At 45.1% G+C, this 23,876-nt stretch overlaps 1 protein-coding gene across 1 annotated transcript in view; it reads right to left on the bottom strand.

The window, feature by feature from the left end:
- The window catches only part of LOC115381302 (uncharacterized), a 58,659-nt gene extending 36,594 nt beyond the window's left edge, over positions 1-22,065 (bottom strand). The window contains exons 1-7 of the mRNA XM_030082580.1: positions 21,149-22,065; positions 20,632-21,080; positions 19,853-20,482; positions 19,060-19,797; positions 18,786-19,014; positions 9,523-9,770; positions 6,397-8,203 (exon numbers count right to left, since the gene is read on the bottom strand). Of these exons, the coding sequence (XP_029938440.1) occupies positions 6,397-8,203; positions 9,523-9,770; positions 18,786-19,014; positions 19,060-19,797; positions 19,853-20,482; positions 20,632-21,080; positions 21,149-22,065 (5,018 nt within the window). The remainder of the gene's footprint in view (positions 1-6,396; positions 8,204-9,522; positions 9,771-18,785; positions 19,015-19,059; positions 19,798-19,852; positions 20,483-20,631; positions 21,081-21,148) is intronic.
- Between the last annotated feature and the right edge of the window lie 1,811 nt (positions 22,066-23,876).

The following is a 23,876-nucleotide window of genomic DNA, read 5'->3' as shown; positions in this document are numbered from 1 at the left end:
AGCATCTCCCATCCACTAACATTGAGTAATTAGCATCTCCTATCCACTAACATTGAGTAATTAGCATCTCCCATCCACTAACAATGAGTTGTTAGCATCTCCCATCCACTAACATGGAGTAGTTAGCATCTCCCATCCACTAACATGGAGTAGTTAGCATCTCCCATCCACTAACATGGAATAGCTAGCGTCTCCCATCCACTAACATGGAATAGCTAGCGTCTCCCATCCACTAACATGGAGTAGTTAGCATCTCCCATTCACTAACATGGAGCTGTTGGCATCAGTCATCCACTAACATGGAGTAGTTAGCATGTTCCATCCACTAACATGGAGTAGTTAGCATGTCCCATCCACTAACATGGAGTAGTTAGCATCTCCATCCACTAACATTGAGTAGTTAGCATCTATCATCCACTAACAAGGAGTAGTTAGCTTTTGCCATCTGCTTTTGAGAGTCACTGAATGAAGGCAATCAGTGTCAGAGTTTGATTGACAGCTGCTGTCAGCTGTGCAACTGCAATGCATGCCCATATATGGTAATGTGAGTTAGAGTGGAGAGAGGAGAAAATAAAAGTCTTTTTTGGGGAAACAACTGCTCCTTGTTCCTTTGCTGTTTGGCATAACTGAACAAAAAATATCACGTTTGATAGGAAATTTGTTGTCTTTCAGTTGGTGAGGCTTTCAGAGCAGTCAGACTTTTTAGTTTGGACCCCAGAGGCCTCAGCTTGTGAGAAGCGCGAGGTTTTTCCCCATCCGGCTCCATTATAACTGAGAGCGAAAAAAATGCAAGGTGCACACCAATTTATACCTGTGAAAACATACATATATCATGAAATTTTCCCCACTTATGTTACATCATCTTGTTCGGGAGAACCTGCTGGAACTTTTCGTGTGCTCGGTTTTGTTGATAGGAGTTACGGTTTAGCCGCAGTCGCCACTTGTTCAAGGTGCTGAAAAAAGGCGATTTTTTTCCTTTTTACCCATTATAACGGATGAGGGCCGGAGAAAGGCAGGATTTCAGACTTCCAACTTTGAATGCTAATAAAATCCACACCGTTAGACTTTTGACAAAGTTGTTCACAACTTTTGTAGAGAAATTTGTCCTCTTTCACGTCGCGTGACTCTTATATCTGTACGACAAACGGTCTCGGAGGAGATAATTTTTTCGTGAGGAGTGATTTTGAGCAAAATTTTACTTTGAAAGGGAAATAGGAGACTTCCTGTTGGATTTAGGCCAGGGGTGTCAGCACGTGAAATGTAGATCATGATGAGACGAACGCGTGGAGTGTTGGTTTGATCTCTCTACGACATTCCTGCGGGTCGTAGCGACTGTTTTAGACGTTTTTGGGGATATAGGTGGCGCTAGAGAGCTGATGGTTTTTATTTTTGTATTTATAAAATTTTTCGCCGGTCACGATGTGCGTGCCAAATTGGTGAGTTTTCGTGCATGTTTAGGGGGTCAAATTTGAGGTCAAAGGCGCGGGGAGTATAATAATAATAGCTAAGAAAAGAAACGACGAATAACATAGAGACCTTGCCCTACGGGCATGGTGGCCTGCGGCCACCATGCCCTCCGGGCTCGGTCCCTAATTAAAGCCGCAAGCGGCATTGGTCGGGACCGAGCCTCCCCGCCAGCCCACGACTGAGACGTCCAACCCCTATCATGGGAGTTGTTAGCATGTCCCATCCACTAACATGTAGGTGTTAGCATCTCCCATCCACTAACATGGAGTAGTTAGCATCTCCCATCCACTGACATGGAATAGTTAGCGTCTCCCATCCACTAACATTGAGTAGTTAGCATCTCCCATCCACTAACATGGAGCAGTTAGCATCTCCCATCCACTAACATGGAGTTATTAGCATCTCCCATCCACTAACATGGAGTAGTTAGCATCTCCCATCCACTAACATGGAGTAGTTAGCATGTCCCATCCACTAACATGGAGTAGCTAGCATCTCCCATCCACTAACATGGAGCAGTTAGCATCCCCCATCCACTGACATGGAGTTGCTAGCATCTCCCATCCACTAACATGGAGTAGTTAGCATCTCCCATCCACTAACATGGAGTAGTTAGCATCCCCCATCCACTAACATGGAGTAGCTAGCATCTCCCATCCACTAACATGGAGTAGTTAGCATCTCCCATCCACTAACATGGAGTAGTTAGCATCTCCCATCCACTAACATGGAGTAGTTAGCATCTCCCATCCACTAACATGGAGTAGTTAGCATCTTCCATCCACTAACATGGAGGAGTTAGCATCTCCCATCCACTAACATGGAGTATTTAGCATCTCCCATCCACTAACATGGAGCTGTTAGCATTTCCCTTCCACTAACATGGAGTAGTTAGCATATCCCATCCACTAACATGGAGTCGTTAGCATGTCCCATCCACTAACATGGAGTTGTTAGCATCTTCCATCCACTAACATGGTGTAGTTAGCATCTGCCATCCACTAACATGGAGTAGTTAGCATCTCCCATCCATTAACAAGGAGTAGTTAGCTGTAGCCATCTGCTTTTGAGAGTCACTGAATGAAGGCACTGAGTGTCACAGTTTGATTGACAGCTGCTGTCAGCTGTGTAACTGCACCGCATGGCCATATATGGTCATTTCAGTTAGAGTGGAGAGAGGAGAAAATAAAAGTGTTTTTTGGGGAAACAACTGCTCCTTGTTCCTTTTCTGTTTGGCATAACTGAACAAAAAATATCACGTTTGATAGGAAAATTTGTTGTCTTTCAGTTGGTGAGGCTTTCAGAGCAGTCAGACTTTTAGTTTGGACTGTAGAGGCCTCAGCTTGGGAGAAGCGCGAGATTTTTCCCCATCCGGCTCCATTATAACTGAGAGGGAAAAAAATGCAGAGCGCACACCAACTTATACCTGTGAAAACATACATAAATCATGAAATTTTCCCCACTTATGTTGCATTATCTTGTTCGGGAGAATCTTTTGAGACTTTACGTGTGCTCGGTTTGTTGATAGGAGTCACGGGTTAGCCGCAGTCGCCACTTGTTCGAGGTGCTGAAAAAAGGCGACTTTTTTCCTTTTTTCCCCATTATAACGGATGAGGGCCGGAGCAAGGCAGGATTTCAGACTTCCAACTTTGTACGCTAATAAAATCCACACCGTTAGACTTTTGACAAAGTTGTTCACAACTTTTGTAGAGAAATTTGTCCTCTTTCACGTCGCGTGACTCTTATGTCTGCACGACAAACGGTCTCGGAGGAGATAATTTTTTCGTGAGGAGTGATTTTGATCAAAATTTTACATTGAAAGGGAAATGGCAGACTTCCTGTTGGATTTAGGTCAGGGGTGTCAGCGCGTGAAATGTAGACCTTGATGAGACGAACGCGTCAACGTTGGGTTGATCTCTCTGCGACATTCCTGCGGACTGTAGTGACAATTTTACTGTTTCTAGGTGGCGCTAGAGAGCAGCTGGGGTTAATTTTTCCATTTTATAAAATTTTTCGCCGGTCATGATGTGCGTGCCAAATTTGGTGAGTTTTCGTGCATGTTTAGTGGGTCAAATTTGCGTTTCTTTGGGCGTTAGTATAATAATAATATAGAACGACGACAATAAACGAACGAATAACAATAGAGACCTTGCCCTACGGGCAAGGTGGCCTGCGGCCACCTTGCCCTCCGGGGCTCGGTCCCTAATTAAAGCCGCAAGCGGCATTGGTCGGGACCGAGCCTCCCCGCCGGCCAGCGACTGAGACGTCCACCCACTAACATGTAGCTGTTAGCATCTTTCATCCACTAACATGGAGCTGTTAGCATCTCCCGTCCACTAACATGGAGTAGTTAGCATCTCCCATCCACTAACATGGAGTAGCTAGCATCTCCCATCCACTAACATGGAGTAGTTAGCATCTCCCATCCACTAACATGGAGTAGCTAGCATCTCCCATCCACTAACATGGAGTAGTCAGCGTCTCCCATCCACTAACATGGAGTAGCTAGCATCTCCCATCCACTAGCATGGAGTTGTTAGCATGTCCCATCCACTAACATGTAGCTGTTAGCATCTGTAATAGTGGACTTGTTAGCATGTCCCATCCACTAACAAGTAGCTGTTAGCATCTTTCATCCACTAACATGGAGTTGTTAGCATCTCCCGTCCACTAACATGGAGTAGTTAGCATCTCCCATCCACTAACATGGAGTAGTTAGCATTTCCCATCCACTAGCATGGAGTAGTCAGCGTCTCCCATCCACTAGCATGGAGTAGTTAGCGTCTCCCATCCACTAACATGGAGTAGTTAGCATCTCCCATCCACTAACATGGAGTAGCTAGCATCTCCCATCCACTAACATGGAGTAGTTAGCATCTCCCATCCACTAACATGGAGTAGCTAGCATCTCCCATCCACTAACATGGAGTAGTCAGCGTCTCCCATCCACTAACATGGAGTAGCTAGCATCTCCCATCCACTAGCATGGAGTTGTTAGCATGTTCCATCCACTAACATGTAGCTGTTAGCATCTGTAATAGTGGACTTGTTAGCATATCCCATCCACTAACAAGTAGCTGTTAGCATCTTTCATCCACTAACATGGAGTTGTTAGCATCTCCCATCCACTAACATGAAGCTCTTAGCATCTGTCATCCACTAACATGGAATAGTTAACATCTCCCATCCACTAACATGGAGTAGTTAGCATCTCCCATCCACTAACATGGAGTAGTTAGCATGTCCCATCCACTAACATGGAGTAGTTAGCATCTCCCATCCACTAACATGGAGTAGTTAGCATCTCCCATCCACTAACAAGGAGTAGTTAGCTTTTGCCATCTGGTTTTGACAGTCACTGAATGAAGGCACTGAGTGTCAGAGTTTGATTGACAGCTGCTGTCAGCTGTGTAACTGCACTGGATGCCCATATATGGTCATTTCAGTTAGAGTGGAGAGAGGAGAAAATCAAAGCTTCTGTTTGGGAAACAACTGCTCCTTGTTCCTTTGCTGTTTGGCCTAACTGAACAAAAAATATCACGTTTGATAGGAAAATTTGTTTTCTTTCAGTTGGTGAGGCTTTCAGAGCAGTCAGACGTTTAGTTTGGACCTCAGAGGCCTCAGCTTGTGAGAACCGCGAGATTTTTCCCCATCCGGCTCCATTATAACTGAGAACAAAAAAAATGCAGAGCGCACACCTTTTCTTACCTGTGAAAACATACATATAACATGATATTTTCCCCACTTATGTTACATCATCTTGTTCGGGAGAACCTGCTGGAACTTTCCATGTGCTCGGTTTGTTGATAGGAGTCACGGTTTAGCCGCAGTCGCCACTTGTTCGAGGTGCTGAAAAAAGGCGACTTTTTTTCTTTTTTCCCCATTATAACGGAAGAGGGCCGGAGCAAGGCAGGATTTCAGACTTCCAACTTTGAACGTTAATAAAATCCACACCGTTAGACTTTTGACAAAGTTGTTCACAACTTTTGTAGAGAAATTTGTCTTCTTTCACGTCGCGTTACTCTTATGTCTGTACGACAAACGGTCTCGGAGGAGATAATTTTTTCGTGAGGTGTGATTTTGATCAAAATTTTACTTTGAAAGGTAAATAGCGGACTTCCTGTTGGATTTAGGTCAGGTGTGTCAGTGTGTGAAATGTAGATCTCGATGAGACGAACGCGTCAACGTAGGTTTGATCTCTCTGCGACATTCCTGCGGGCCGTGGCGCCTATTTTACTGTTTCTAGGTGGCGCTAGAGAGCAGATTGGGTTAATTTTTCCATTTTATAAAATTTTTCGCCGGTCATGACGTGCGTGCCAAATTTGGTGAGTTTTCGTGCATGTTTAGGGGGTCAAATTTGGCTTGAAACACCGGGTGAGTAGAATAATAAACGAACGAATAACAATAGAGACCTTGCCCTACGGGCAAGGTGGCCTGCGGCCACCTTGCCCTCCGGGGCTCGGTCCCTAATAATATAGAACGACGACAATAAACGAACGAATAACAATAGAGACCTTGCCCTACGGGCAAGGTGGCCTGCGGCCACCTTGCCCTCCGGGGCTCGGTCCCTAATAAGAAACGAACGAATAACAATAGAGACCTTGCCCTCCGGGCATGGTGGCCTGCGGCCACCATGCCCTCCGGGCTCGGTCCCTAAAAATGATGATAACAGAACCTGAGAGCTTCCAGTTTAGAGTGAGGACTCTCCAGTCCAGCACAAATCAGCTTCACTCCTGAATCTTTCAGGCCGTTGTTACTCAGGTCCAGATGTGTCAGACTGGAGGACTGAGAGCTGAGAACTGAAGACAGAGCTTTACAGCTTCTCTCTGACAGATCACAGCAGCTCAACCTGAAGAAGAACCAACAATGAAAACCAGCTAAATCTTTGTTCTGGACTCAGGTCTTCATATTAGTTCACAAAGTACATACAGAGCTTTGTTGGAGGCTTTGACCACTGGCAGCAGCTTCAGAAGAGCCTCCTCTGAAGCAGAATATTTCTTGGGGTCAAACTCCTTCAGATCTTCTTCAGATGACAGTAAGATGTAGACCAGAGCTGACCACAGAGCAGGAGACAGCGGATATGTGGTGAGATTTGCTGATCTCAGGTGCGCTTCAATCTCCTCCATCACAGAAACGTCATTCAGTTCATTCAGACAGTGGAACAGATTGATGCTTCTTTCTACAGATGCACTCTCAAACAGCTTCCCCTTGATGTACCATAATGTGTCCTGCCTGGCCTCTGAGTTACTTCGTGTCTTTGTCAGGAGACCTTGAAGGAGACTCTGATTGGTCTGCAGTGAAAGACCCAGGAGGAAGCGGAGGAACAAGTCCAGGTGTCCATTTGGACTCTTCAAGGCCTCATTCACAGCGCTCTGATGGAGAAAGTGAATATTTGGCCTCTTCTTCATTGCTTTTGACCCCCTGGAGGGTTGTTGTTGTTGCTCTTGCAGTAGGTCAATCCCAGACTTGATGAAGGTCTGATGGACATGAAGAGCAGCCAGAAACTCCTGAAGGCCCGAATGGGTGAAGCAGAACAATTTGTCCTTGTTCAGGAATTTTTCCTCTTTAAAGATCTGTGGGAACATTCCTGAGTACACTGAGGCTGCTTTGAGGTCGATGCCACACTCTTTCAAGTCAGATTTATAGAAGATTGGGTTTCCTTTCTGCAGCTGATCAAAAGCCAGTTTTCCCAGAGCCTCCATTACCTTTCTGCTCTCTGGACTCCAGTGTGGATCTGTAGCAGCTCCTCCATCAAACCTGACCTTGTTCATTTTGACCTGGACCACCAGGTGGTGGATGAACACCTCAGTCAGGGTCTTGGGCAGCTCTCCTCCCTCTCTGCTCTTCAACTCCTCCTCCAGAACTTCAGCAGTGATCCAGCAGAAGACCGGGATGTGGCACATGATGTCGAGGCTTCGTGATTTCTTGATGTGGGAGACGATCCTGCTGGCTTGCTCCTCCTCTCTGAACCTCCTCCTGAAGTACTCCTCCTTCTGGGGGTCGTTAAACCCTCGGACCTCTGTCACCCTGTCCACACAGTCAGCAGGAATCTGATTGGCTGCTGCACGTCGTGTGGTGATCCAGATGTGAGCAGAGGGAAGCAGTTTCCCCCTGATGAGGTTTATCAGCAGAACATCCACTGAGGTGGGCTCTGTAACATCAGTCAGGGTCTCAGTCTGGTGGAAGTTCAGAGGGAATCGACACTCATCCAGACCATCAAAGATGAAGATCACCTGGAATTCTTCAAAGCTGTAGATTCCTGCTTCTTTGGTTTCTTTGAAGAAGTGATGAACAAGTCCCACCAAGCTGAACTTGTCCTCCTTCACTACATTCAGCTCTCTGAAGGTGAATGGAAATATGAAGTGGATGTCCTGGTTGTCTTTGTCTTCAGCCCAGTCCAGAGTGAACTTCTGTGTCAGGACTGTTTTCCCAATGCCAGCCACTCCCTTTGTCAGCACTGTTCTGATTGGTTGAGATCTTCCAGATGAGTCTTTAAAGATGTCTCCTGGTCTGATGCTTCTTTCTTCTGTGTTTGGTTTCCTGGATGCTGTTTCAACCTGTCTGACCTCATGTTCCTCACTGACTTCTGCAGTCCCTCCCACTGTGATGTGGAGCTCTGAGTAGATCTGGTTCTGCTCAGTGGACTGTCCTCCTTCAGAGACCCCCTCAAACACACACTTGAACCTCTTCTTCAGGCCACATTTCAGTTTCTGTTGGCAGACTCCAGCAGAAATTCCTGAAAAGAGGAAACCATGAATCAGTGGAAAGCATTTGATATTGAATGTGAAGATGAAAGTGTGTTGATGGAGATGTTTCTCCTCCATCAAATCCATCCAGCTCCTCAGTGGAGACCAAATGCCTCTGATCTCAGGCAGGTGTTGTCATGGAAATTCCCTGCTTCTCGTGTATTCTTGTTTTCTCTGTCTTGAAGTGTACATTCTTGTTTTGTCTTTCTTGGGAATTTGCAGCACCTTAGATTAGAACACTCAGCCCTGAAGCTCCAACCAGCACACATTCACTCAACTCAACTATATATGGCAACAAAACACCTTTTGATAGATTGGTGTGTTTTCCTCACCTTTCATCATCATGGCAAAGGGGGTAAAAGAGGAACTTTTCGGGAACTGAAGCACATGCCAGTGAGGTCAAAGCAACCAGAAACACTGTTGGGTACATTGAATGTTGGGAAAACCAACAAAAGGAGAAATTCTTCCTGAGATAAGGTAACAACCACAATTCTCAAAAGAGAGAACGCCAAAAGGAGAAGAACGGTGAAGTCGGTGCCATAAATCCCAGAGACATGAAGCCATTCATAGTTGTGTCACCATTCCAAAAACAAAGAAAAATGTAATTGGAACTGGAGCCCCAGATTCTCATTTTACAGGAGAGAATTGTGGAGCGTTCACTGACTGAGTGTTCACCCTCCTGTGCCACTTCGGATGGCGAAGGCAAATTGAATTTTAATTCACTTTTCACAGGGCGGCCATGAAAACGACCAATCAATTAATTACCAATTAATAATTAAACAATTAATTTTTTGTTTTTTTCACAAAATGTGAAACCTAAAGAAGGAAATGAAAATTCCATTTCAATGATTGACTATCTGTAATCTGAGTCAGTTAATGCAGCCTCATATTAAAAAGCACTTCTGATCATGCTTTTTAATTTGATTTTTGCTCCAAAATCACTTCCATTCTGAGAAGCCACTCTGTGCTCTCAACAAACACTATTCTACGACTAGATTTTATGTGTAAACATGGTCAGTGTTGGGATCTCTGGCACTGTTCTGTGATGTGACACAGTGACCCTGCAGCCCAGGAGAAAACAACCCCATTCCAAATGACAGCTGAGTTCAGAGTTTTGTGAACTAGAACATCTAATTGAAGTTGTTACTGGAATGATTGATGCTTGCATGACACGGAGAGCAGAGTTGAGGAACTCTCTTAGTGTGTATGAGCTGGAAATGAGCTGTGTTCTGAGACAGGACTCATTTTCTGATTGATTTCCTTTGAAGTTGAAAACATTTCAGTGCTTGATGAGATCAAATCCTCGTACTGCTCCTCAGACGCTGAGCCAGCTCCTCCTGCTTCATCCTCCTCAGGAAGTCCAGTGAGAACATCAGAAATGATTCTCTGCTGCCCCTCTGCTCTTCATCCTCATCCTCCCGCACACTCCATGAGCATGCTGGGTAATCTGGACTCAGGAGCTTCTTCATCTTCTTCAGCTCCCCCTTCATGAATGTCAGCATGTTGTCCTCCAGCAGCTGGAACAGAGAAACATCTGGAGTTGACTTTGAGCTGAGACTAAAGATAGATCCAGATGTGAGTGGAAATCTCTCAGCATTACGGCGACGGTTATCACCATGGTTACTGCAAACACCACCGATATCACTACTGTTAGCGCTACCACAACCATTGATGCTATCATTAGCACTGAAGCTACTCTTACTGCTAGGATTACTGTTACTTTTCCTGCTACTGTTACTGCTGGAGCTGTCATTAGCAATATTGTATTAGCAATATTGTTCCATTGAAGCTAATGTTACAGCTTCCCATGTGGATAACATTACCAGGAACACTGCCGTTACCGCTACAGCTACTGTGAACCACAGCTACCAACACTACTGCTACTTCTAAAGCTCCTGCTATATTACCGCTGCCCTGACCACAAACATCAGCATGACTGTTAGCATTCTGCTACGGTTACTGTTACAGCTACAGCTGCTGTAATCATGAATGCTTTTATTATTTCAGCTACAGTCACCACTAAGGTTACGGCTACCCTGACTGCTAATGTTAGCGCTAAGGCTATTGTTTCAGCTACAGTCACCACTAAGGTCACCGCTACCCTGACTGCTAATGTTAGCGCTAAGGCTATTGTTTCAGCTACAGTCACCACTAAGGTCACCGCTACCCTGACTGCTAATGTTAGGCAAAACTCTCCTGTTATCGCTGTAATTACTGCTAGCATTATCACTGAAAGTGTTGCTGCGGCTGCTGAGGTTACAGCCACCATTAAAGCTGTTGTTATAAAGATTAATGCAACTGTCAGCATGGAAACCAGCGTTACTGCTCAGGTTTCTGCTGTCGTCACTACAGTTGTGGCTGAAGCTGTTATTTCAGCTAAATGCTAGCAGGCAGCAGAACAGACAACATGTGAAGCCAGATCACACTTCATATGGGATCTCCAGCAGAGACATCTTCAGTCGTAAGTGAACTCTGGAAGCTGGATGAAGGTCGGACTGTTTCACGCTGGACCTGAATGGATCTAAGAAGTTGAGAGTCTGTTTCCTGTTTCAGCTTCTTCTGTCCCATTGATGTGACGGTAAAGTGATGAATGGAGACTTGTTCTCACCTCAAATATGGGGTCCAGATGAGTTTGATCCTGTCCTGCCCGGATGTGTCTGATACTGATGAAGAGAAATAGAAGGAGAGGCGTCGTGTTCAGTGAATCATTCAGTAAAGAATGATGGAAAACACAGAGACCAGAAGAGAGAACACCTACGGAGAGTTTAAGGAAGGGGATCCTCTGAAATCCACACTGAGGTTCTGGGACCAGTCACTCCTCATGGACACACAGCTGGGACCAGGTATCCATTCAGGTCCAGCTTCAGGACCAGGTTTTACTTTAGGCTTAGGTCCAGATCTAGGTTTAGATGCAGGTCTAGGTCTAAGTTTAGACCCAGGTCCATGTCCAGGTCTCGGTCTAAGCTTAGGCCCAGGTCTAGGCTCAGGTCCAGATCCAGGAGAGTCTGCTTTGTTCCGCTGCCTCATCCTTCAAGGAAACATTTTCAGATTTTGAGGGAACGAGAAGAACAAAAAAATAAAGTTCAGATCAAGATCATTCTTGGACACACACACACACACACACACACACAGCGTGGTGTGCAGAAGAGTGGAGGACAGTTAAAAATGGAAGTCTGACCGTTTAGCTTTGGTCTGTTTCTGGTGTTCCCCACTCAGAGTCCTTTTAGAGGGACGGCCTCCCCCCTGTCCGTCCTCACACTGGTCCATAGCAGAGGACACACCGACACACTCCGCAGCACGCTGTCGGGGAGGACAGGGACGCCGCTCAGACCTGATGGACATGAATAGTGGACAACGCTGGATTTAAACCTGTTAGTGTCTGAAAAGATGTGAATCTGTGGCAAAGCTTCACCTTCCAGAAGGACAACGAGCTCAAACATGGAAACAGGCAGATGGATGTGTGCTTGTGTGTGTGAAACCATAAAGATAAAGATTAATCAACACCATAAATTCAACATTCTTGTTAATATTTAACCTTGTTTAACTCTGACACTCTGAACCATTTCAGTCTCAGCCTGAGCAACACACACACACACACACACACACACACACACACACACACACACACACACACACACACGAGTGAGTGCACAAACTGATCATGATTATAAAAAGTGTTACCTCAAATGAATTGATTTCCTCACCAGGACCTCCACAGTCACAGTGTAGAGAGACACACACATTTGAAGGATGTTGCTGGCATGTGTCCCACATGTGTGTGTCAAAGATTGTTGTGCTTTGAAACACACACACACACACACACACACACACACACACACACACACACACACACACACACACACACACATCCAGCAGCCACACAGTGGAATCCAGTGGAAGACGGCGTGGTGAAAGCTCTGTTGTGAGCTGACAGAGATTCTCACCTGCTGAACTCTCTTCACATCTTCTTCCAGACGCTGTAGGAGAGAAGAAGCTGCTCTCCGTCCCTCCTCGGTCCTTCTGTCTGTCTCTGCTTGATGTGAGGACGCCGTCTCAGCTTCACAACTCCCAGTCCAGTAGTCAAAGTCCATGTTCAGCTCTGACACGCCCTCAGAGCGCCACAGTCCATCTGAATTGAGACAAGAAGCAAACACACAGCTGTAACTGTACAGAAAACTTTTCATCAAAGGAACAGAAGCAGCACAACTGCTTTACAGTTAAAAAAAAAAAAAACTGTATAACAAACAACATAACAACTATACAATATAACAATATAACCACTCTTGTTGCCACATTTTTTTCATTTTTGAACAGAATGTGTATTTTAGTCTAAAAAGTTCCATTTCGAATGAACCAAGAGCAAGTTATACATTTATAAAATCATCTTGGATCTTAATGTCATGTCTGCTGTTTGTAACAAAGCAAATCAGCTGAAAAATGGTTGTAAATTCGGTAAGTTTTGACGTTTTGAGAGTAAAGACCTCATTCTTCAATAGAAGACAATGCAGACCCATCCAAGATGGCCGCCACACCGAGGAGTCTACTTTCTACACATCTATGTCAGAGAACAGTCAAATCTGTTGGCCAACCAAGCACTATTCATGTGGCTGCACTGTGCAGTCTGTCCAGCAGGGGGCAGCCAAACACCATACAAGTTCAACACACACTGAGAATGGCCCCCTGATGCATGAGAGGGCGGAGCAGTGAAGCCTCCTCACCACAGACAGAACCAGACAACTCCGACATCCCCAAAGTTCTCCATGCTTCTGTCAAATGGGAGGAAATAACAACAGAAGGCGTCGCTCCAAGGTTTGAGTTGTTTCACTGATTGAAACAGGAATGTAAACAAATCTGAAAAACACATTTTTTGAAAGTTGTGAATCTAATAACTGCAGTGTGATTAGCAGGCCTGCCTCGACGTGTGGAGAGAATAAAAATGATCCATTATAGGTCTTTCAACCTTTAGTCGTCACACTGTCCACCAGGGAACTGCCTTCCTTCTTTCTTTCTCTTTTGCAGGTATTCATGCATCTGTTTCTGTAGTTTTGAACATTTTACTGAAAAACGTTTGGGAACTTCAAACAATTCTCAAATTCAGTTTGTTAACTCAGTTTTTAACTTTTAATACTTTTTTTTTTATTGAAACGTTTTTATTTCAAAATATGAATTGTTCACATGTATAATTTTTTTTTTATTTTTCCCAAATAACAGAACAACAATGCAACAAAAACAATACCAACCACGAAAAACAAAACAAAAACAAGACAAGAAAAAAAAAAAATAAAATCAAATAAATAAATAAATAAATAAGTAAAAAAATAAAAAAAATAAAGGAACCTGCACAATTCCAAACCAAGGAGGAATTTTGGGGAGCTTTAAGGAATTATCCTAAATTATCTTTATTAAAATACCTGATAAAGGGTTGCCAAGTAATGAAAAACTTGTGTTCTTTTTGTCTTAAAGTATATTTGTTTTTTTTCTAATTGTAGGCATTGCATTATTTCTCTCGTAAGGTTTTGATGAGTAGGAGGGGTCTTACTTTTCCAATTTAAAAGAATCAAGTGCCGAGCTAAAAACATTACAAAGGAAATAACATTGATTTGTGAACTGTTCAGGTGTAGACCTGCCGGTATAACTCCAAATAAACATATAACCTGATCCATTAGTAAACGAGTTTTAAAGATTTCAGACAACATCTCTATCGTTTTGGACCAGTCGAATGTGATATTAGGACAGTGCCAAAACGTATGTGCTAATGAAGCCGGTGTCTGACCGCATCGTTCACAAGAGGCATCTGTTCCTGGGAACATCTTTGAAAGTCTTTCCTTGGACAAATGCAGTCGATGAAGGATTTTGAATTGTAGAAGACCATGGCGGATACAGACAGAGGAGGAGTGAACCCGCTCTTGAGCTTCTGTCCATTGGTCTGCTGTAAGGTTTATTCCCAAATCTTTACTCCAGGCATCCTTGATATGATCTAATAAAGTTGAGCACTCTACCTGTAAAAGACTGTTACATATTTTGGAAATGGACCCTTTCTTGAATAACAAAATATTATCCACTGGATTTTCGTGAGGTTGATTGGGAAAGGATGGAAATGTAGCTTTTATGAAACCACGTATTTGTAAATATTTGTAGAAGTCTTTGTTTTCCATTTTAAATTTACGTTGCAGTTGCTCAAATGTTGGAAAATATTTATTGATAAACAAATCTTTGATTACATGTGTGCCTTTAAAGTCCCATTGTTGAAATATATTACCTGAGAGCAGACTTACGGCTTGATTACCAGTATGTGGTGTTAGAACTGAACACTGACACCACTGAAAGTGTCTTCTAATCTGAGACCATATTTTCAATGAATGAGAAACCACAGGATTTTGGCATTTGAATCTGGAGAGATCAGAAGTACAGTAGAGTAATGATTTCAATGTGTTGGGGGAAAATGCAAAGCTTTCCATTCGTTCCCAATCAGGTTCAAGAGATGCATTCCAGAATGACATACTTCTGATATTACAAGACCAGTAATAAAGTCAGAAATTAGGTAGCCCCATCCCACCAATAGGTTTTGGTCTTTGCAAGAAAGACTTTTTCATTCTTGGTGTCTTTTTATTCCAAATAAATGAATTTATTAAAGAGTCTAATTTTTACCTAAGCAAGATGGCGATTTGAAACCCAGCACATCCAATCCTGTCCTGTTTTCTCTGACATTACGCCCTTACGCAAGTTAAGCCCCTCCTACAAGAACGCCCCTCAACCAATCACGGTTAGAACCTCATGGGCTCTTCTGATTGGTCAAAGGTACCTGGAGCGGTCGAGATTCCTTTTCAGCTCAGAACAGAGACAGATGGGAACACTGCGCCCTCGCGGTAGTGCAGTTATACTGCACTCCTAAAGGATTATCAATGGATACTCTAACATTTAATCCAAAGAAAACACAGAAAAATTAGCATTGACTAGCAAAATCCTGCCTACAGCTTTAATTAATATTGGAATACATTGAAAGAAAAATAGATATTTTGGTAACATATTCATCCTGATGATGTTTATTTGTCCAGCTAGCGAGATGGGAAGATTAGACCATCTATTAAGCTCTTGCTCAGTTTGTTGATAAAGACTCACAAAGTTTTTACTGAAGCGACCAGACATTTCATGAACAATATGTATTCCAAGATATTTAAAGGACCTATATCATGCAAAATCCAATTTTTTAAGGTTTTCAGCATGCCCCAAAGTTGAATTCCCTTAAAAGCCACCCCCAAAATGTTATTTGCCTCCATCCACACATGTCTGAGTAATCTCTTTCAGCCTGCTGCTCTCTACAGCAGCCCCTCCCTTTGGGTAGAAAACAGCTTGTTTGAAACTCTTCAAACCTAAGTACTTCACAAAGTTGAACTCCTCCCCACCACTTTTCTCCCACCCCACCCCTGCAGACAACACCCCACTCTCCTCTGACCACCAGCAGCTGTTTCACATTTTCCACTGAGGATCGTAATGAAATAGCAAGTGGTTCAATGACCAAAGCAAAAAGTAAAGGCGTTAGCGGAGACCCTTGCCATGTTGAACGACAAAGAGAGAATGGGCGTGATTCCAAGTTATATGTCTGTACTGTGGCTTGGGGTTGAATATAAAGCAGTTTAATCAATGAGATGTAATGTTGGCCAAACCCAAACCTGGACAGGGTTGAGAAGAGGAAATCCCACTCAACCCTGTCGAAGACTTTTTCTGCATCCAGTGAGAGCAGTATCTCCGACTTTTGTTTATTGGGGTTTTTGGTATAGATTATGTTAAACAGTTATTCTTTAACTTAAAAAGACTGTCTTTCACGAACCCAGTTTGATCTGGTGACACGATTGTTGGAAGAACCTTTTCCAACCGCGTTGCCAAGATCTTTGCCAATATTTTATTATCTACATTTAATAGACTTATGGGCCTATATGAGCCTGGGTCTAATGGGTCTTTTCCGGCCTTATGAATCAAAGAGATGCACGCGTCATATAGAGTCGGTGGAAGTGAGCCTGTCACCAAGGCTTTGTAACAGAGTGGTGTGTCTGGTCAATTTGGGTGATGTATACTCCTCTCAGCTTTCCCAGTGACAAAAGGACACACAGGTTCACCGGATGACAAAAGGAGTACAGAGGTTCCAAGTGAAAATAATTTATTCTATTCTTAGTTAAGTTCAGTTACATTCGTTCAAATTATTGTTTCAAACAAAAACATTTAATTGACAGGAGCGCGCATCATTTCGGTCCAAAGTCCCGTGCATGCTTGGGCTGGCCCACACCAACACGCCACCGTGCGGAGGACACGACACAGAATAACATTTAACATGGCAGCAGCTCCAGGACGGACAAACACAAAGACAAAGAAAACAAGGAACAAAGACAGCCGTGGTGTGTCTGCGCTGGAACGGGGCTCGAACAGGGCAGAACCTAATAAATGAAAAGGGTTTGTTACAGCCTGTACACCTGTTGATTAACAGAAAGTTAAACAACAACATACCGCTTCCTACTTCCGTTAGCGGGACAAATGCTCAGACCAGCACCGGACCATCGGGACCCACGCGCCCGATCTACAGCTGCTGCGGCATGCGCTTGACGCGCTCCCCCGGAGCCATCGCGATACTGCAGGGCATAACTTCCATCAGGACCAACACAATATATTTCATAAAGGGGAGTTAGCCTTTACCTGCTCTCATGAAACACCGTTACCAGCCAGCACCAACCCGAAAGTGCAAGAACCAGAGGCCGACACAGACGTACGAGGGGTTTTTATAGCGCCCCCAGGCAATAGGCTGAGAACAACAATAAACACACCTATCCTGCCACAGCTTCATTATAAACATTCAAAAGAAGAGGACAAACTTGATCAATGAAAGCCTTGTAGAACTCTGCACTATACCCATCTGGGCCAGGACATTTAGAGCTTTGCATATTTTGTATAGCCTGTTTGATTTCATCTTTTGAAAGTGGTTGGTCTAGCATTTCCTTATGATGGAGGCTCACTGTAGGTATTTGGAGATTTTCAAAAAAAATATTCATTAGGTTTGGGTCATTTTTCGATTCTGATGAGTAGAGTTTAGAATAAAAACTTCTAAATGTGTCATTGATCATTTTAGGGTCCGTCGTTGTTTGACCAATGTCCGATCATATGTTAGTGATTAACCTTGATGCAGCTTCTTTCTTAATCTGCTGTGCTAATAATTTACCAGTTTTCTCTCCATATTCATAATTTTTATGTTTAAGTTGTGTCAGCAGTTTAGTAGTTTCTGCAGTATAAAGTAGATTTAGGTCTGTGTGTAGTGACTGCTTTCTTTTATATAGATCTGGTGTAGGGGAATTTGCATATTTTTCATCAATTTCTTTGAGTTCTTGGATGATTTTAAGCTCGTTTTCCATTCTTTGTTTATTCTTTAAACTATTAAGAGAAATTATCTGGCCTCTCAAGTGTGCCTTAAATGTTTCCCACAATGTGGATCTAGAGATCTCTGGGTTATCATTTGCTTGGAGAAACAACGCAATGCTTTTTCTTAGTTTTTCCATCATGTTACTGTCTGATAAAAGTGCATTATTAATTCTCCATTTTTTGGGTGTGAAACCAAAGCCTATTGCCATTTCAAATGTCACTGGACTATGATCTGATAAAACGATCGCTTCATAATCACAATGTTTGACGTCTGTTAAGTTTATGTAATCCATTAAGAAGAAATCTATCCTGGAAAATGAATGGTGAACCGGAGAAAAATAAGAATATTTTCTTCCATTGGGCGACAGGATCCTAAAAGGATCAAATAGTTTGTAACTATTCATGAAACTATGAATAGCTTTGGCGGATTTAGATAAACTGGATGTTGTTTGTGATGACCTGTCAATAATCAGATCTAAAACAAGGTTAAAATCTCCTCCGATAATCAATTGATGTGAATTCATATGTGGGACTGCTGTGAAAAAAGTGTTAATGAAGGCCTCATCATCAGTATTGGGGGCATATACATTTGCTAAAGTTACTGGTTTATTATACAATTTTCCTGTAACAATAACATACTTCCCACACGGATCCAGTATTATATTAGTTGGTGAAAAGGGAATTATTTTTTTATGATTATAGCCGCGCCTCTATTTTTGACGGTTTTTAACTTTTAACCAAGACTGTTCAGTCTTAGTAGAGAACAGAGCAAATGACTCACTGAGTTGTGTAATTTGTTTTAGACTGAGCCCAGTAAGAATAAATGCTTTTAAATTTATGTATGTCTATATATATATATATATATATATATATATATATATATATATATATATATATATATATATATATAGACATATATATATATATATATATATATATATATATATATATATATATATATATATATATATATATATATATACTGTATATATATCGATAGATAGATAGATAGATAGATAGATAGATAGATAGATAGATAGATATATCAGTGGTGGGCCGTCAGGGCCTGCAAGGCCTTCTCTGCTGGTCTAAAAAGTACCTGAATTACAGACTAATGTAAACATCATGATTCATGACAGCAGCCCATCATGGCTCTCGAAGCAGCCCCACTGTGAGTAGTACGCCTTCACCTCAAGCGCACAGCCAGCCACCTCGGCCCGCTCAGGCCGCTGGCCCGCCTCCAGCCATCTCTGGAGGAATTTCAGCGTTTCATCCGCCACCTGGGACGCCTGTAACTCAGCAGCGCAGAGTGATAGACCGTGGGTGATACTCACCACGTCCGCACTCTGGACTTTGGGTCCCCGCTCCTCCTGCGGCTGACAGTAATGGCACTCAGCTGCTGCACAGGGTCACCGGGATAGCGCGTTAGCGTTGCTGTGCTGACACCCCGCCCGGTGCCGGATCTCAAAGTCAAACTCCTGGAGAATTTCAATCCAGCGAGCCACCTGGCCCTCTGGGTTCTTGAAGCTCAGCAGCCATGTCAGCGAAGCGTGATCGGTGCAGAGGAGAAACCGCCGGCCCAGGAGATACGGCCAGAACTGCCGCAGAGCCAGCACCACTGCCAGCAGCTCTCTTCGCATGACGCAGTAGTTCCGCTTGGACCAGCTCAGCACTCTGCTGAAGTAGGCCACGACCTTCTTGGCCTCTCCTTCTCCTTGGGACAGCACCGCTCCCACACCGACATTGCTGGCGTCAGTATCCATGATGAACGGCTCGTTTGGAGATGGATACGCCAGGACTGGAGCCTCAGTCAGCGCAGCTTGGACGGAGTAGAAGGCGGCGGTGCAGCTGTCGTCCCACTGGAACGGCCGGCCCTTGTCGGTCAGCCGGTGGAGTGGGCTGATGATGGTGGCGAAGTTTTTCATGAAGCGGCAGTAGTACGAGGCCAGTCCCAGGAAGCTTCGGAGTTCACTGACGTTGGTCGGCCGCGGCCAGTCCCAGCCTGCCCCCACCTTGCTGGGGTTGGTGGCCACACCCCGAGCGCTGACGACATGCCCCAGGAACTCCGCTTCCTGGCTCAGCAGGCGGCACTTCCCTGGGTGCAGCTTCAGCCCGGCCCGGCGGATGCGCTCGAAGACTTCTTTTAAGTTGGCGAGGGCTCTCTTGAAGCTGTCAGCGTGTACTAGCAGGTCGTCGAGGTACACCACACAGCGTTCATGTGGAACGGTGGCCAGCACCCTCTCCATCAGCCTCGAATGTTGCCGGAGCGTTGCAGAGCCCGAACGGCATGACCCGGAACTGCCACAGCCCCTGGCCAAAAGTGAACACAGTTTTTGGTCTCGACTCGAGGGCGAGCTCCACCTGCCAGAAGCTGCTGTGGAGGCTGAGGGAGCTGAACCAGCTGGAACCGGAGATGTAGTCGAGGGCGCCATCAATACGCGGCAGTGGGTAGAAGTCTTTCTTGGTTACGTTGTGGAGATGCCAGTAATCCACACAGAACCACCACCTGCCTCCTTTCTTCTTCACCAGCACAACCGGCATGGCCCAGGGGCTGTCAGAGGGCTCCACTACCCCAGCGTCAATCATTTCCTGGAGTACTTCCTCTGCTGCCTGCCGCTTTGTGAACGTGAGCCGGTGGGGGCGTAGTCGGATGGCCGGGGCATCCCCCATCTCGATGTGGTGTTGGACGAGGGAGGTTCGCTGGCAGTCTTTGGTGTTGGCCGCGAAGATATCTCGGAACTGCCCCAGAAGCTCTCTCAGCTGCTGCTGCTGGTGCGGAGTTAGCCTGATGCTGCTACGCTGCCACAGTTTGTTAATCGCCTCGGCGGTTTCAACGGAGGGGCTGCTCTGCGACGGCGGCGAGGCTGCTGACGATGGGTGGCCACCACCCAGGTGGACTCAGCGAGGTGCTGTCTCTGGACGGCGGACATCGTTGGAGACAGTTTCTTGAAGGGGGTGGAGCTCTGCTCTCACGCTGCGATTGGTGCGCGCTCTGTAGGAATGGAGTTGACTTCACGTTCTGCGGATGTAGTTGACGACTGCTTCTCGGAGTGGGCGGAGTCGTCCGTCTGCCCCACTCGGCAGTGTTTCTTCCGGTCAGGCTGGAGCGGGAGGATGTGGGACCCCAGGATGATGCTGCCTCTGGTTACGTCGATCTTGGCTCTCCAGCGGCTCAGCAGGTCCAGACCGATGATGCAGGGGGCCTGGATATTAGCGAGCCAGAATTCGTGTTTTATGTCTTGGTTGCCGGTGTGGACAGTCAGCTGCTTCTTCCCCGCCATGTCGATCTTCTCCCCGGAGATGGTCATCAGCTTGACGTCGGTGGGGGCCCAGTCGGCGGCGAGTCGGTCCGCTGTGTCGGGGAGGAAGCCAGGCCGCACAATGGAGATGGTGGAGCCGGTGTCGACGAGGGCGTGGCACGGTTGATTGTTTACATTACAGGACAGATACAGCCCTTTCGTGCAGCTGCACGGTCCCAGCAGCGGACATGGATCTAGGCGAGGGGTTGGAGCGGGGAGCGACGACCCCCTCACGGTGCCGCTCCTCTCCCATTTCCCGGAGCCTGACTTTTTGGGGCGGGCGACGGATAGTTTCTTGCGACGTGGCCTGGCTTGCCACACCGGTAACAGCGGTCATCTTCGCAGCATTTCCGACGAATTGTTTGGGGCGATGTGGAGCGCTGTGCCTGGAGGGCTGTTTCAGCTTCTTCTTCGGCGGTGTCTGCCAGACGAACACGGGGCGGTGATTTGGCGCCAACCCGTGGTGTAGAGAGGATCGTCTTAGCTCGTTCTGCTTCCCGGAGGGCCTCCTCCAAGGTCTGTGGGGTAGCGAGCTGCACATGCTGACGCAGCCGCTCGGGTGTGAGTCCTTGCAGGAATGCGTGGAGGACCAGTTCCTCCAGCATGCTTACGGGGAAGGTGGGGAAGCCCTGCCGTGTGTATAGCTGGACGTCAGCGGCGAAGGAGCCCAAGTTCTCTCCTTCACGGCGGCGGCGATTATTCAGCTTTTCTCTCTCAGCAGCCTCTACGGTGCGCCGCCCGAAGCGCTGCTCAAGTGTGGTGATTAACGCAGCCAGGACCCGCTCTTCTCCCGGCGCCAAGTCGAGGAGAACTTGCTGGGCCTTGCTTTCCAAGGCCAGGGCTAAATGCGCGGAGGTGTCTTGGTCACTCCAGCCGTCATGAGTAGCGGCGACTCGTGTCTGCTTGATGAAGAGCTCCAGTGAGCCGGCACCATCATACTTCGGCAGCTTGACGGCAGCTCTCGCCATAGCGGTGGGTGGGCGAGCTCCCGCATCCATGCGACCGTCACCATCTTCGGCCATCCTCGCCGCTTCTGGTTGGTGCTTCCGCTGATCACTGGATCCGTCGGGCCGGCTCGAGGTCCCCCACTGTGCGGCGATCCTTCCTGTGTTCTCCGGGCTTCTTCTCTTTGGAGTTTGCCGTGGCTCCATCCCGACGAGCAGCGGAGACAGCGAAGGAGGCTGAGTCTGTTCTTCAGTTCACACAAGCACTGGAGTTTATTGTTAGAACAACTAACCCGGCACCAAAAAGCGCCCTCCCCACACCGCATGCAGGCAGGTCCCTCCCCCACAGGTCCCCCTGAGCCACGGTGCTCAAACAAATGAAAAATAAACAACACAAAATGGGTGGGAACAGCACAACAACAATAAACCAATAAACTGCTTCCTTACCGCCAACAAATATTTTCATCAGGCGTTAAGGCCCCCCCCGCCCCACACACACACACACACACACACACACACACACACATAATTTGCCATATTTGCCATAATGAACTCGGCCAAATTATCAGAAAAATCAGGAGGAAAAGGCTGGTATGAGGCACAAACTGAAATGAGGAGCACAAATATGACAAGAACCAAAATGAAACTTAAATTGCGCCTTTTGCCGGCACAACGTTTCGGCCTGCTGGGCAGTCTTCAGGCGCTGAACACACGCAAATAACACACAATCTGGCTTAATGAGGCACAATTCGGCGTGACTGAATTTATCCTGTCTTCTCTGTCTGAGAGTCAGAAATACAATGAAGTTTGAGGAAGTGTGCCTCATAGCAAACTTAGTTTTCATCTGCTCTGCTCTTGCTGGTGTGTATGTGTTGGGGGGCGTGGGGGTCGGGGGTGGTAATCTTGGTAAAGACTTGGTATTTTAAGTTATTATAAATCATACTTTTTTTTAATTCAAATATTTTTATTATTTCCTTGACATGAAAAGAAATATGCTTGGTTTAGAGAGCTTTGTCGTTCTATACAGAGTATATTGCATTGGAATGACTGTATAAATGAATAAAACACACATAAGAAGCAACACAACAATCAGTACAATCAACACACAAAGAAGCCAGTCATTAAGAACCATAAAGTCACCTAAGATTTCCCAGATAACATCTCCCAGCGCTGAATATCGGTGGTTGTGTAATCAACGAAATGTTTGTTGTGTTCAGGAGCGCCTGGGACATTCCGGCTTCAGATGCAAACTTTAAGTTTAATGTGTTTTTTGTTTTGTTTTTTCAATGAAAGTGCAAAGTTTGTGTTGCTCATTGGGTTTAAACAACAATTAATTTAAAGTGTGGATGAAGTTTAAGTTAAATATTTAAAATCTACCTTTGTTAAAAATAGTTGACACTTTAATGTCAAATCATTATTAGTTGTCAGATTACTTTGAATGGAACTTTTGTGAAAAAAAAAAAAAACTCAAATACAACTCCTAGGAGTAAGTGGGCATATTTTGAGTCTTTCCTTTTTCACCTAACAGCCAAAGACTACAAACTAATGAAGAGAAACTAAGAACCTGCTAAAGGGTCGAAGAATTCAAAACAAAGCTAAAAGAAAATTGAAGGAACCTAAAAGAACTTAAGATCCAAAGAATTATGAAGAAGGCAAAGAAATCCCAGACAACTAAAGAAGTCTAAAGAACTTGAAAGCTAATGGTGATGTGATGACAACAAAAGAATTGAAAGAAAACTTGGACTGATTGTTTAAGTGGAATCCTCTTTAAATCCATGTGAAGAGAACACTCCGTTCAAGCCTGGAGCAGCACAAAAATTCTGAGGACTTGACAATATAGAAGGTAGAGAAACTAACAGAGTGAGGGTTAACTCAGTTTTTGAGCGTCATGGTGGATGAGAAATTGAACTGGAAATCACACAAACTACGCAAAAGTAAAAATATCAAAAAGAAAATACAGATATCCCACAAAGCATTGATTTAGCCAGTTGAAACTATTGAAATGTATTGCATTAAAG

Source organism: Salarias fasciatus, chromosome 23, assembly GCF_902148845.1.
Source record: "Salarias fasciatus chromosome 23, fSalaFa1.1, whole genome shotgun sequence".
NCBI lineage: Eukaryota > Metazoa > Chordata > Actinopteri > Blenniiformes > Blenniidae > Salarias > Salarias fasciatus.
The sequence above is the reverse complement of the archived record's forward strand: the minus strand, read 5'-3'. Positions and strand labels throughout refer to the sequence as shown.